Source organism: Ambystoma mexicanum, chromosome 5p (assembly GCF_040938575.1).
Source record: "Ambystoma mexicanum isolate Mex_15411 chromosome 5p, UKY_AmexF1_1, whole genome shotgun sequence".
NCBI lineage: Eukaryota > Metazoa > Chordata > Amphibia > Caudata > Ambystomatidae > Ambystoma > Ambystoma mexicanum.
The window spans coordinates 211,260,730-211,276,422 of NC_090930.1; the positions used below are offsets into that span (position 1 = coordinate 211,260,730).

Genomic DNA, 15,693 nt, shown 5'->3' on the forward strand with positions numbered 1-15,693 from the left:
ACTGCTGGATAACTGTTCATGTCTGCAAAGCAAAAATAACTTTAGAAAAAAAATAATAATAAACAAACACTTTCGGTCTAGTCCCCATACATTTTCCCATAGGCAAAAAAGGCCATTTTCTGCTCCAGTGCACAATGAAAAGCGCTGGATGGAATTGGCCTAGGTACGAAACAATCTGGGCACGAAGCGCTGACTCGTGATACGGGGGTGGGTGAAGAGGGGTTTGGGTTATAACAGCCAGTACTTTCTCAAATATTTGACAGAGAAGGGGGTGACCCCCTTCTCCCAAAATTATAGGTATAGCTCCCATGGTGCTTTGCAGCAGAGAGGCTTTTCAGAAATGAAAACATCTTTTCTTTTTTCACCACTGATGCGATAGAAATTTGCAAATATTCAGATAATTATTCTAGGTTAAATACCATTTGGGTGAGGATAAAGGATTAAATGAGATCAGACTAGAGGTGGGGTGGGGAGAAGAGGTCACCATGTGAAAGTGGGGAGTTGTGGGGGTTAGCTCGAACATTTTTACATATTCAAGGTTATTGTCCATAACGACGTTATTTTTTCATATGCAAGGATATCTTTGCCACATAATGAAGCAGTAACATAGAAGTGCAAATGAACATGACGACTGTGGGGGTATGCCACCACACCTAGATAACATGCCTACTAAAGTGCATATAGATAGCAGCAAAAATACAAAGGTAATATATCACAATGCATAATTGTACATCCAAGGTGGCTGGCCCGCCATAACGACAGGTTTGCTAGTGGCCCGGTAGTGTTTAAAAATATACAGTGGACACGACCGAAGGCCATGGCTAGTGGCCTGTGTAAAATCTATGGTATAACAAAACCCTTGAAATTCACTGAAAAACTTCAGTTGACATGGCTAAAAGGACGTTTTCACTGTGCATGTTGCCCCAATATGCTTTTTTTGGACCCACTAGGTGGACACGTCCTTCACTGTGGCCACTCTATAGGTCATTTGGGCCCCCTAGCCCGGGCCTTCGGCTGTGCCCACTGTATATTTTAAAACACTACCGGGCCACTTGCTATGGCCATCGGCGCTCTTTCGGAGGCAGTCACTCATTTTATCAGCCCCCCTTGTGCATGTATTGGGAGTATGACATATCAGCACTCTGCAGTTATATCGGGTTTGTGACCATTTCCATTTCATTGCAGGTTTTGGGACTTGTGCTAGGGCATCTTAACCCTCTAGAAGTATTAGTGTTTTCATTCTGGCCCATTTCTGTTACGCCTTGCATTATGGGCCTCACTCCTGCTGCGCCTTTTACCTAGCACGGAGGTCTGGCGATATGGAGTGTGCACGTTTAGCCGCGTGCACCTTTTGACGCATCTACCCGTTGGCCTCAGGGTCTGCTGAAGGAGCACGAGGCAGCCTGTGTCGGGAACAGCGGGTGGGAGATCTGGACTTGTTGGAGTCATTGATTTGCTCAGCGTGCATTCTAATCCTCACTCAACATGGCGTGGGTTCCTTTAAATTCCAACTCCACCCACAAGCCGGTGCGTTGTATCTGTTTTTCGCCAGCTTCAGCGCTCCATATCCTGTGTATCGTCCGTTCCTGTTCCCTCCTGAGATTAATACCTCTTAGCATTCATACCTTCCCTTTTGTTCCACCCTCTTCGGTCTGCCTTCCTTCTCTCTTACTATCCCGTGTTTCGCTTCTCTGGCGACCACTTTTCTCGTTCTATTTACATCTTCATTGTTCATTTTTTCCGGCGTCTGCCTTTCATTCCTCTGTGGTACCTTATCCTCCTTATGCTATTGCGCTCCTCCTGCTATTTCTGTTTCCGCCTCTGCAATGCCTGCCGCTCGTACGCTTTCCCGAGCGTTCACTCGGTCGGTAAGCATAGTTCCAATCTTTCCTAGACCACGTTCCAAACTTACTTGTTACTGGTTCCACCTTTTTTTCCCGTTCTTTATCTCCATAGATCCTCTACTCGTTCTTCTCTCCCTTCCTGATCCCATCCTCTGTTTTCCTGCCTTTCAGTCACTTTGCTTCTTTCTTTCTATCTGGAGTTTAAAGTCTTTCAGGACTGTGTATTTAACAACCTTTTGATCATTGTGTTTGGGAAGCCGTCATTTCCCATCTCTCCTTGGACATTTTGCTTGGAAGACCTGAACCTTCCACCTCTTGAAATATTGTGCTTGGAGACCTACACCAGATCATTGAACCCATCTTGAAACCAGAGTTTTTTCTGCCTTTGTGCTTTTTCCCTGGAATTAGCGCTGGCCCCCTGGGGTTCCCCGAGGACAGGGTTCCCTCTCTGCCAAGGTGGCCTCCGCAGGGGCCAGACCTTATTTATACGAACGGAAGGTTTGAACACCCAAGGACAAGACTCCTTTGGCAAATATGATGGTCACCCGGGAGGACTGAAGGAATTTCTCAATGCCTGCAACATGTATTTTGCCTTTCGGCCCCATGCTTACGAGACGGCTAGATCCAAGGTCGGTTTCATCATCGCAAATCTCACTGGTGACGCTCTTTCTTGGGCTACCCAGTTAGTCACCAGGAATGACCAAGCCTTGACTGACTACGACCGTTTTGTAGAGGTGTTTAAAGAAAGATTCAACAGACTTGAAGTGTTCTACTCCTCTCTTGAAGCTATCCTGGATGTTAGACAGGGGAACACGGATGTCCAAATGTATATTTCCCGTTTCCAGAGAGTAGCAGCCAAGGAAGACTGGCCGGATTCGGCCCAGCAGACCATATATAGACGAGGTCTCCATGATGAGATCAAAGACGAACTCGAACGAGTGGCTCGACCAGCTTCTTTCCAGGATTTGGTGATGTTTGTCCCTCCAGATAGAGTTTTGCTTGATGGAACGTCAACAAGAAAGAAGAAGACTGCGAGGCACCCCTCAGGCTATCAGTCTACCCTCTCCTTCACCACCCACTAGATCTACAACCACTGATGAACCTATGCAGATCGGGGCTACTCGAGGTCCCCTTACTCTAGAAGAACGAAGAAGGAGGAGACGAGATTCCGGATTGTGTATGTACTGTGGCTCCTCGAAGCACTTATTAAGAGACTGTCCAGAAGTACCTCCTTGACGGAAGGGAAACTTCAGCACCCGATCTGCTGCAAGGGAAGTTTTGGGGGAAATGCCAAGTACCCTTGCAACTACTCAAGAACAATAAGCAATGCAGAAGAAAACAGTTTGATGGTGTTCCGAGTCAATCTGTGGTTAGCCGAGTCCGGTCCTATGGAGGTATACGGCATGCTAGACTGCTGAGCGGCTGGCAATTTCATGGACTCCAGCTGGGCAACAGAACATCTTGTGTCCACAAGGCCCAAGGCTACTCCGATCACTGTAGAAGGGGTGGATGGTAGGCCTTTGTCCTCCGGACCCATAACTAGAGAAATTGTTCCCTTGAAGATGAAGTTGGGTCATCATGAGGAGTATCTGGTATTCGATCAGATTAGAGCAGCCCATTTCCCTTTGGTTATTGAAATACCTTGGTTAAGAAGGCATAACCCTCACATCGACTGGGCTGCTAACAGAGTGAATTTCAATTTGCTCTTCTGTAAATCTCACTGCATGAACCTGCCTTCTACCTCCATCGTCCAGGAATCATCTAAGGACAGAGCACTCAACCCATTAATAGTGGCCTCTGTTCCACTCCAATATCAAGAATTTTCGGAGGTATTCCTGGACACTATTCCCCAACAACTACCTCCACACAGGGCAGAAGATTGTGGTATCGACTTGATTCCTGATGCAGGGGTTCCTTTTGGGCGCATGTACCCCTTGTCACTCCCTGAAAGGAAGGCCTTGCGAGACTACCTTGACGCCAATCTGCAAAACGGGCTCATCCAAGAGTCCAGATCTGCTTGTGGGGCTTCCTTATTCTTCATTTCGAAAAAAGATTCTGCAGAATTACGCCCTTGTATTGACTACAGGGGCCTCAACAAGGTAACCATCCGGGACAGGTATCCCATGCCCCTGATACAAGACATTTTGGAGGTGGTACAAGGGGCGGTCTACTTTACCAAGCTTGACTTAAGGGGTGCTTATCTCTTAAGAATAAGGCAAGGGGACGAATGGAAGACGGCATTCCGCACCCCCTTTGGACTATTTGAATACCGGGTGATGCCGTTTGGTCTTGTAAATGCACCAGCCATATTCCAGAGATACATGGACAAGGTATTTGCTGATATGTTGTTTTTGTCAGTAGTGGTGTATCTCGACGATATCTTGATATTCTCCAAGATGTTGTCTGAGCATAGGTTACTTGTCAGACGGGTCTTACAGCGCCTACAGTCCCATCAATTGCTGGTCAAACCAGAAAAGTGCCTGTTCGAATCCACTTCTGTGTCCTACTTGGGGTTCATTCTGTCCATGAAAGGTATTGAGATGGATCCAATAAAGGTTAAGGTGATCAGAGAATGGAGGAATCCCGTCAACATCAAGGAACTACAAAGCTTCCTAGGATTGGCCAACTTTTATCGGAGGTTCATTCCCAATTTTTCCAACAAGGTACTCCCTCTCACTTCTCTTTTGAAGAAGGGAGTTAAGTTTGTGTTTGGAGAGGAGCCCCAGAAGGCTTTCCACACACTTAAGGAATGTTTTTCTACGCCACCCATCTTGGTCCAGCCGGATCAAACCAGACCTTACATATTGGAGACCGATGCTTCTATAGGCGCGGTGGGGGCAGTCTTGCTTCAGAAATCAGAAGATGATTATGAACATCCAGTGGCATACTACTCTAAGACCCTTACCCGTAGCGAACGTAATTATTCGGTTCTTGAAAAGGAACTGTTGGCAATCAAGTTGGCCTGCCTAGAGTGGCGTCATCTCCTACAAGGAGCTGCTCACCACTTTATTATCAGAACAGATCACCGTAACCTTCGGGTTTTACAGCAAATAGAATGTACTAATGCAAGACATGCTAGGTGGGCCTATTTTTTCCTACAGTTTGATTTTGTTATAACTTACATTCCCGGCACAGAAAATAAGAAGGCAGATGCCTTGTCAAGAAGCCTCGGGGAAGGTGTAGGTTCTTACAGAGGTCACGGTCTAGTCTTCCCAGGTCTCAAAATTTTGGCATCCACTGTTTCATTCCTTCGAGATTTGATTCCTCAGTATCAGACTTGCACAGAGCTCCCATCTACGATCAACCAAGATGAAGATGGGTTGTATTGCCATGAGGGGGCTCTCTTCATTCCCACCAAAAAGCTCCAGAAACAGATCCTTTCCTGGTGTCATGAAACTCCCTTAACATGACATCCTGGTATCAGAAAGACATATGAATTACTTCGGAGGGGTTTTTGGTGGCCCAAGCTAAGAAGATATGTATGCCACTATGTTTCCACTTGTTCAGTTTGCGCTTCTAACAAACACCGGACAGGTAAACATCAGCAACATTCCTTACCTGACCGCCCCTGGGAGCATATCTCTACAGATTATATAGTGGATCTTCCCCCGCCATATGGTATGACTGTGACCATGGTGACAATTGACTTTCAGTAAACTAGCCCACTTTTCGGCCTTCAAGCAGATTCCTTCAGCCTCAGAGACTGCTTCGATTTTTCTCCAGGACATAGTCCGCCTGCATGGGTTGCCCTGGACAATAGTCTCTGACACCCCAATTTACGTCTAAATTCTGGGCTTCTCTCTGCCAGGTTCTAGGTATTCACAAGGCTCTTTCTTCGGGTTATCACCCGCAGAGTAATGGACAGACTGAAAGATTAAACCCCAGCCTGGAGAAATATTAGAGATGCTTCTGCACTCCACAGCAAGAAGAATGGTATTGATTCCTTCCGCAAGCTGAGTTTGCCTATAATAATGCCCTACATACTTCTATCCAGGCGAGTGCTTTCTTTTGTACTTCTGGGTCTCATCCACAACATTTGCCCTGGCCCAGTTCTCCTTCTACCAAAATCCCTGCCTTAGACGGAATTTTGCAAGATCTACATGAAGTGCACAGACTCGCCAAGGAAGCACACCAGGTTAGTCAACAAGCACAAAAAAGATGGGCAGAAAAGAACAGAAGTACCAATCCAAGGTGGGAAACAGGGCAATTAGTCTGGTTATCAACCAGATTTCTACCAAGATGGGTTCATACGGGGAAGTTCTCCTCACGTTTCCTTGGGCCATTCCCCATTCTGCAATGGATCAACCCTGTGGCTTATAAGCTCAGACTCCCTGAGTAACTCAAAAGAGTGCATCCTGTCTTCCATGTCTCCCTTCTAAAAGAGCATAAGGAGGACCCTTTCAAGAGTCCTATCTATAGAGGGCGTACTCAAGTGTCTCAGGTTCCTGAAGAGTACGAAGTTGCCTACCTGGTCGATTCCAAACATCGCCAGGGCCGGTTACATTACCTGGTCCATTGGAAGGGTTATCCAGCGGAGGAAAGATCCTGGGAACCAGTGAGCCACATCCATGCACCTCGACTAGTGAAGAGGTTTCACCGGCACCACCCGGGTAAAGCCGGGGGTTCCCCGAGGAGAAGGGGGTAAACGGCGAGTGGAAGATCTGGAATCATTCGAGGCATTAATTTGCTGAGCGCGCATTCTAGTCCTCACTCAACATGGCGGGGGGTTCCTTAAAATTCCGACTCCGCCCACAAGCCAGCGCGTTGTAACTGTTTTTCGCCAGCTTCGGCGCTCCGTATCCTGTGTATCGTCCGTTCCTGTTCCCTCCTGAGATTAATTCCTCTTACCATTCCTACCTTCCCTTTTGTTCTGCCCTCTTCGGTCTCCCTTCCTACTCTTTTACTATCCCGTGTTTCGCTTCTCTGGCGACCACTTTGAACAATGAAGATGTAAATAGAACGAGCATTTTTTCCGGCGTCTGCCTTTCATTCCTCTGCGGCTAGCGATACCTTTTTCGCCTAGCCACGTCCCTTTCTTCTACCTTCTTCCACTTACCTTATCCTGCTTATGCTATTGCGCTCCTCCTGCTATTTCTGTTTCCTCCTCTGCAGTGCCTGCCGCTCGTACGCTTGCCTGAGCGTTCACTCGGTCGGTAAGCATAGTTCCAATCTTTCCTAGACCATGCTCCAAACTTACTTGTTACTGGTTCCACCTTATTTTTCCTGTTCTTTATCTCCATAGACTGTCCTACGCTTCCTCTACTCGTCGTTCTTCTCTCCCTTCCTGACCCCATCCTCTCTGTTTTCCTGCCTTTCAGTCACTTTGCTTCTTTCTTTCTATCTGGAGTTTAAAGTCTTTCAGGACTGTGTATTTAACAACCTTTTGAACATTGTGTTTGGGAAGCTGTCATTTCCCATCTCTCCTTGGACATTTTGCTTGGAAGACCTGAACCTTCCACCTCTTGAAATATTGTGCTTGGAGACCTACACCAGATCATTGAACCCATCTTGAAACCAGGGTTTTTTCTGCCTTTGTGCTTTTTCCATGGAATTAGGGCTGGCCCCCTGGGTTCCCTGAGGACAGGGTTCCCTCTCTGCCAAGGTGGCCACCGGAGGGGCCAGACCTTATTTACACGAACGGAAGGTTTGAACACCCAAGGACAAGACTCCTAAGAAGAAGAAAGAACGTAGGAAGACGGAAGCTGCTCCTAGGGAGTTCACCTCCGAGGATTCAGGTGAGGAGGAGTGGAAGGAAGATCTGAAGCCTGACAGCCTGGCTCCTTGTCACGGGTCTGTTTGCCTGCTCGTTATAAGTTCATTATGAACTCCTGCACTGTACCCATGATGCACTGCTGTTGGGGCACTTCGCACCTTGCATAAATGCATTAGCTTCCTTTCCCGTACATATGTGGGGATGATTTTCACAGCGGTTCCTTTAGGAGCACTTGTGCTAGTCTATGTAAATTAAGCAGCTACTAACCTTGAAGACTGTGCTTTTTACTCATGCATTTGGATATTTCACGTGTGTGCCATTTAAAAGTGTTTCACAGTAGAACATTGCATTGACAACTTTACATGTAATGCCATTAATGTACATGACAGAGGAATGAGTCTGAATGCAGAGTTTCTTCGGAAGGGCACAGGTCCCGGGGATGCCTTGCAATATCCTTTTTACACATGTGGGGGGTATTTGACTCCTTATAAGTAAGGAGCGCTTTGAGGCCTACGGGCACGCAGCGCCTTAGAAGAAATAAATAAATAAATAAATAAATAAGTATAATGCATGGTCACGCCGTCCTCTCGTTCAATGCCTGGCACTCAAACTGATGCAAGCCATCTGCTAATGGTTCTTATGTTAGGCTAAATGTCGAATCTGTCACGGTTGGGAAAAATATAACAACACATTCTTTGTAATATGCTGCTAACAAACGCGGTCTGCAGATATATTGAAATGTATTTTAAAGCGCTTTTTGTGGTTTAAAGTAAATGGTAAACTGCAGATAATTAATAACTCACACCACACACACGCACTAAACAGGAGTGCACTAAATACAACCATAAAAGTCTCCTTATCAACGAATGGCTGTAAATGGTCACATACTGTACTGAAAAGCTGAGCGCGAATGTAAGTAAAGCCATTAGTGGCCGCTTCAATGATGCTCTGTGTGTGGCTCCGGCAGCAGTGTGAGGTCACAAGGCTGCTGTAACAGGTTATTGCAGAGGTTTAGCGATGCAATGTTCTTATTCACAAAAGGATTCCAATAAACACATGTATACATATAGTGTAGGCTTCTATATGACCAAAGGTTATATTTTATGATACCATGCTCGCATCAAGGGTTAGAGAGGGGGGGCGGAGGGGGCGGGTGGGTGGGGTGCCTGGAAGGAGTAAGTACGAGCCTCTAATCGGCTGCTCGCCCTGTACAATCGTTAAGGAGCACACTTTACCACCGGTGTTGCAGGCTTAGGATTGTTTGTGATACAGGTGTCAATGGAATACACAATACATATGATATGATAATCGCTCTCATTAAACACTTGATATCAGTCTGATCCCTCGCCCCAAGGGCCTACCAGAGCCAAAGAGGATCGCCCTTCGCATATCAGCTCGTAAAGTCTACTCTTACCCACAAGGGCAGCGCGGGGCTTGAATGCTGGGCAAGTCTCCTCTGCACAAGAGCACACACCGTCATTCCCAGCACGTGTCTGCCCCCTAGGCCCGTGGCAATAAGGCGCGGCTGACACCCGAGGTACAAAGAGAGCGGGGTGCTAATATATTGCGCAGATGTTTCTATTAATTACGGAGTCGTCGACGGGTATGTTTAAGTTGCACTCCCCACAGGAGGAAAAAATTCAGATGCTAATAACACTGGTGCCTTTCGACAAAACTGCACGGCCACTTTCCAACAACAACGCATGCATCCTTGATTTAGAGTGTTTGGAAATTCTGTTGTGTTCTTGGGACATAACCGGGGGGGGGGGGGCATTCCCAAAAGTGGCATTTCCCTGGAAAACTAATGTTTGCTCTCATCTACAGCCAAAACTGTGGAACAGCTTTATAAAAAAATCCACGCAAACAGCCAACATCTGGTCCAATTCACAATCGTAGCAAAACAGATATTTGGAGCTCTCAAGCAGCACGCTGCTAAGGGCCGTTTCAGACAGACAGCAGTAACGCCGAATATTATTAGTTCTTGCAAGAGTGGGAATGGGCCGGTTACAGAATGGCTGCTTGGCCTTCACCTGAAAGCATGGTCCGCGGATACTGTGCGGGGACAAATTGGAAAGGAGGCAATAGCCCCTGGGGGTTACGATTTGACAAAGCGCGGGGGGGGGGGGGGTTCGAATATGCCTCCTTTTCACGAAGTGGGGTCATGGCAACCCTGCCAAGCCCACACTGGGGTTCTCTTGGAGGTGTCCAGGGCATGGCAACTGCCACGCCCACAGTGCTGTTCTCTTTGAGGTGTCCAGGGCATGGCAACCCCTGTGGGGGCATGGCAACCCTGCCACGCCCACAGTGGGGGCATGGCAACCCTGCCACGCCCCCAGTGGGGTTCTCTTTGAGGTGTCCAGGGCATGGAAACCCTGCCACGCCCACAGTGGGGTTCTCGTTGAGGTGTCCAGGGCATGGCAACCATGTGCACAGTGGGAAGGCAAAGGCCGGGGGAAACTTAGCATGTGTTGGTGGCCAAGGCACCGCAAAACCTGTGCACCATAGAAATATGTCATTCTGGTTATCAAAGCAAATATAGGGTTAAGTGAAACACGAAATTCCACCATAAACATCCACACCCTAAAATGCAGCTCTGAACCCCTGCTGCTTAATGTTGATTCTGTGAAACCAAATCTCACCATTTCAATGCAGCTTTCGTCCTCTTCCGCTGGGCACGAGCTGGCAAACATTCTTGCTGAGCCAATGCAGTCTTTTTCTGGCGAGATAAAGCTTGTTCGATTGCTAGAAAGGAAAGAAAAAAAAGGGTCAAGGATGCCTGCTACAGATGCGCTGAACTGGAGCCAGAGCTGACCGTGCACAAGCTGCAGACAAACACGCGCTCATGGGACCTCCAGCGGGGCCCCTCCTGCAGACATAAAACACGCCACCTCAGCAGGGAAATGCAACATCACTACGGAGCTGCCATTTACCCGACACTTGCAAAGGTCATGGAGCCTAATTGAAATACGCGATGCACGAGCGTGGAGAGTGCGGGTTCCCCAAGAATGGAGAAGAAGCCTTCTCCACTTACACATTCTCCAGGGCCATTCTGCATCTCCTTCGCCTAGAACAGTATGACCGTGTGGAATGACACCCAGGCACGCGCTGAATCAGACGTATGCATAGTGCAGTTACTGACAGGTCTTTACATCAGTGCATTTGTATAGTTGCATATTTTCATCATTGCATTTGTTTATTTTTTTTTAAATGTATAAAGCACAAACTAAGGCCCGCAGGCGTCTAGGTGCTAACATTGACAGTACACAGCTAAGAAAAAGCACTCTTCAAATTCGCACACTAATTAAAACAGATGAGTTTTAAGTGCCATACGGAAGGGAAGATACTCCTCAATGACTGTCAGCGATAACGGCAGTCAATTCCATAGTGTAGGAGCCATTACTGAAAAGGAGCGGCCTCCAGGCCGGGCACGCTGAGACCTCAGTATCTTCAAGAGAAGATGGCTTCAAGTTTGCTCGATTTTTCGGGTAGAAGCAAAACAAATGTAAAAAAGGTTAATGGGTAGAATCAAAAAAAATGGTGGGGGCACGCACGCCGTTTAACGGTTTTGCTTGTTTTTCAGAGAACAAGCAGAACAGATAATAAATAGGGGACTTGGATGTGTGTGGTCAACTGGGGAAGCTATGTGGACGCTTCCTCTGCAAGCTCTGTGAATCTGTGGCCTACAGGATCCTTCAAAGCTGTCGGATTCGGGGCTGACTGATGGTTACCCCCCAACAAATCCCCCGACACCGCTCTGGAGACCCCCTGAGTGAGTCAGGGCAGGCGGGAAGCCCAGATATGCCCAAGGTGAGTGATCAGTCCCCAACGGAGAGGCGATCCAAGATGGCACCCAGGAGACGGAGCACCCGGTACAGCGGTCTAGAAGGGAGACGAATGAAGAAAGAGGTGGGTAAGCGATGGAACGGGACCTATAACTGCCCATCCCAGACCCCATGCATAATTAAGGCTGGATGATTGCACTGCCAGCTGTGGGAGAGATCAGTGCCTGACATAGGTGGCGGAGTAGACTGCATTGAGGAGCGTTGTTGTGGAGGCGATCCTGCCGCAGATAAAGCGTGGGTCTAGTTTGAGTAGTGTGCGAGTACACGTCTCTCCGAGTGGCAATAATGACTTGCTGGAAAGCATGCAGCAAGATAAGCGCCCTTCGCAGGGAACAACGAAGAGGAGAGGAAGGCATTTGGAGAGTTTCTTTGTGGTTACCGTGACAAACTCTTAACTGCCGGGCAGGTTGTCCGAGGTGAGTTTGCTACTGCCCACCTTTGGTTAGGAAGCCTGGGAGTAGTCCAGGACAGCTTGGATGGACAGGCGGGATTACATCTATACCACAATAGCCAAAGCGCCTGCCAAACAGAAGGGAGTGCAAACGGGAGACCGTAAAAGTATTTTGCAGGTGCAGGAAAGTACTAGAGGAACCAACAAATGGAAATGGTGCTGATCCACTCCCTGCAAGTACAAGCGAACATGGAGGACCCTCCAGCTACGAAAACGGATTTGCAGCTTATGTTAACAGAGATAAAAGATAATGCATCCAACCTGGCTAACTCTATAGCAGACCGGCATAAACATGTGCACGGTCGGCAGAAAGTAACAGGCAGAGCTGGCGCAAAGAGTGAAGGATCTTGAGCAACAGATGGAATTTGCACTCAACAAGCAGGAAGACGTAGAACATAGGATGAGGCGTACCAACCTCCGGATATGTGGAGTCCCTAAACAAATCACTGACAAAGAGTTAGAGGAGTGGTCACATACAACTGTGACCTGCCTTATTCTGCCACATCTTGGAAGGGTCTGGAGACCCCGAGAAGTTCTGGTTTGAACAGAGTTTTCTCTAAATTGCAGCAAAAGAACAATTCGATTCCCCAACGTCCTGACGTGAGTTCACTACTTCCAACTCAAGGAAAAAATCTGCTATTTTGGTATTCCAAGATCCTGCACAAGCGACTCTTCAAAAGAGAAAGAGCCTGCACCTGGTGACGACTTGGCTCAGAGAGGTCCCCATCCCAGGAAATGATGGTTCTACAAGTAGAGAAGACACACAGCGGTAAGACTACTGGAGAGCGGCCGTGGAAGAAGAGATCACCTGGGACTTGGTGGGGTAGGGAGGAGTGAGCAAAGCCATGGTGCAACTTGAACAGAGAGTGGAAGAAGTTTATTGGGTGGAGGCTGTGTTTAGGATTATTAGAAAAGGGGTCAGACCATTTGAGATCAGATAATAGGGGTCTACAGCCGACGACTGGATGTGTTGCAGATAAGAAGCAATAAGGGGATGGTCTTTGGGTGGGAATATGGTTGATAAGTATAAATAATTCGATGTGGAGTGTTACATTCGGAGGTGTGGGTGCCTGGGGGCCAGGAATTTACCGAGATTACTGGGAGGTTACTTCTATACATGGATGGGACAGTTAGAACCTTGTTGAAAGTTTGGATGAATTATGGTTTGGTTTTGAGTCGAAATGTGAAAGCCAAAGATGGTGGAAATGAATTTCATCCTGCCCATGGGGCGGAGTGGGGGAGCACTGCAATATGCCTGAATCCTAAAACTGGCTTTGGATTTGTGACCCTGAATGTATGGGGTCTTAACTTGCCCCAAAGAAGACATTCAATCCTATGCAGTATAAATTAAATGCAGGCCTCTATAGCGTTTATTCAGGAAACACACCGAATGGAACAGGATGAAGGAAGACTGAGACCGATAGTTTCAGACATAGGGCCTCATCACGAGTTTGGCGATAGCCATTAAATGCGGCGGTAACGCTGTTACCGCCGCATTTAAGGGTCCGCCAAATCATGGCTTCAGCTGATTTGCCCCCATCTCTGAGCTTGATTTTCTGCGCGTTTACCGCGGGAGGGAAATCCGCCGGCAGTAAGAGCGCAAAAATTCCCCATTGAGCCCAATGAGGAATGGGGAATTCCCGAATGGGTCCAATGTGGAATGGGCAATACCCGTTCCTCCAAACCCGTGATCCAGCGCCAATAGCGCCGGTGGGTTTGGCGGTAGGGCTATTAACGCCAGTGCTATTAGCGCCGGCGTTACCGCCCAACTCGTGATGAGGCCTGTAGTATTTTGCTTCGACTAAGGGGAGAGAGGAGAGGGGTGGCAATCACACTTGGCAAGGGGACCAATTTGTGTAGACGGTACATTTATAGAGACCAGGAAGGCAGAGGTTTAATCGTTACGGTCCTGTTGGAGGGACAACTCTTTACATTAGTAGCATCTCATGCCCCAAATGAACACCAAGATCAGTACTGGACTAATTTGCTGGGAAAGTTGGGAGGGCGGCCAGGAGGAAAGAGAATGCACATATTTAACAGTGATTCACAAGGGATACTCTAGAACAGAAATGGTCTTGATCTCCTCTACTTTGGTTCTAGCTGTATTGTCAGTGAATATGTTAGTGTGTACCACACAGGTACAAGTTAGAAAGTTTTGGCACCTGTACTGAGTGATGTAGCAATTAAAACACATATGGGAGAAGTGCTACAGAATTAATTCCGGGAGAACGAGGTGGAGGGCATGGATTGGCGACAGATATGTGATGGGATTAATGCAGGGATTAATGCAGTAATCAGGGGAGAATTTATTGGGACAACGGCAGTGCTTATGAGAGTAATATAAGAGTGCAAGAGGTTCAGAGGATTGAACTGGAAGGACTGGTTCAATCAGCAGAAAAAAGTAACATGAACAGAAGGGAACTATTAAGGCTGTGAGGGCACTGACAAAAGCACGCAGCCATCTGGAAACCCATTTGGCTGATCATTTGGCTCAAATGATCCTTCGGACTAAACAATTATTTTATATTCGGGGAAATAAGGCCAACCAATCCCTGGCAGCAAAACTGCGTAAACAGAAAGTGAGGAATGACATTGCCGAACTGAAGATGCAAAAGAATATTGATCCACAAAAATTTTGCTCATTTCTTTGGTCGAAGCCAATGTCATTGCTGGATATGGGGTTTCGTTTCAGTTTAATGAGGGACATTTTTTCCCGTATGAATGCCGCTCCTTGGCTGTGGATTGCTCTGTCGGTTATGCAAAGGGTTTTGAAGTAAATTATTTTCTTGACTGGTAGCCAGCGTAGGGTTCTCAGTGCTGGTGTGACATGTTCTCTCTTAGTGAGTTTGAAGAGTATTTTTGCCGCTTCATTCTCTGTTTTTTGTAGTTTTTGGCGAGGTAATCCTGCATTCCAAGATGCTGTTGGCGCAGTCTATTCTTGACAAGACACGGGAGATGATAAATCGTGTTCTGCGTGGAAAGGTAGTATCCATTTGATTGTGTGTTGGTGAAAGAAACCCTTCTTTACTACTGCATTGACTTGTGGATAGAGTGTTAAGTCATTGTCCATTAATATGTATGATTTGTAACTTCTTTGCAAGGTTAATGCGATGTTGATTCAATGGTTTGTAGGGCGCGATCATGATTTCTGTTTTGTCCGGGTTGAGTGTAAATCTGTTGGTGCTCAACTATTTGTTTAGTTGTGTGAGGCAGTTCATAAGGGTTTGGTCTGGTTATTCAATAGCAGCTTCACTCGACAATCATATGATCTATTTGAATGTATTGAACTGCCTGTGAATATCAGTTTATGTTTGGTTAGTGCTGCTAGAAAGTCATTAGGAAATATTATACAACATTATCAACCTTAAGATTATCCAAGGGTGAACGTATTTCACAATATTCACCTTAAACTTTTACTCATCTAGTATCTGATTGCTTTCTACATGTTCCAGATTTGGTTCGTATACAATCCCTTCCCTATGGGTTGTACTTATCCTGCCATTATCTTAAAAAGTACTGAGACGAGGAAGAATAGGAGTATGCTGAATACACTTTCCCAGTACTGTGACATGAAAGATCCCCAATGTCTCTCGAGAGTTATACGATCAGTACTGTGACGAGGGAGAAGCATGGAGGAATAAGGATTACATGTAAGAACTTCATACAGCAGCCTAGTCTTTCCCCTAATCCTATTGGCCAGAGCCCATCTAAAAGCAAGGAAATACTCAGGAAGTGTGAGAGCGGTCCTCCCTGGTGGACCTGGCTGCAGGATTCGTTTGTTGCAGAATAAGCGGCCCTGGATTGCTGTTCCAGAGGAGAGAAGGGGGAACCCTTGCACCCCAA

At 47.0% G+C, this 15,693-nt stretch overlaps 1 protein-coding gene across 2 annotated transcripts in view; it reads right to left on the reverse strand.

The window, feature by feature from the left end:
- GAB3 (GRB2 associated binding protein 3) overlaps window positions 1–15,693 on the reverse strand; it is a 601,333-nt gene that overhangs the window by 69,202 nt on the left and 516,438 nt on the right. For both annotated transcript variants that reach the window (XM_069612648.1, XM_069612649.1), the window contains exon 8: window positions 10,197–10,299. In XM_069612648.1, coding sequence (XP_069468749.1) covers window positions 10,197–10,299 — 103 coding nt within the window. The remainder of the gene's footprint in view (window positions 1–10,196; window positions 10,300–15,693) is intronic.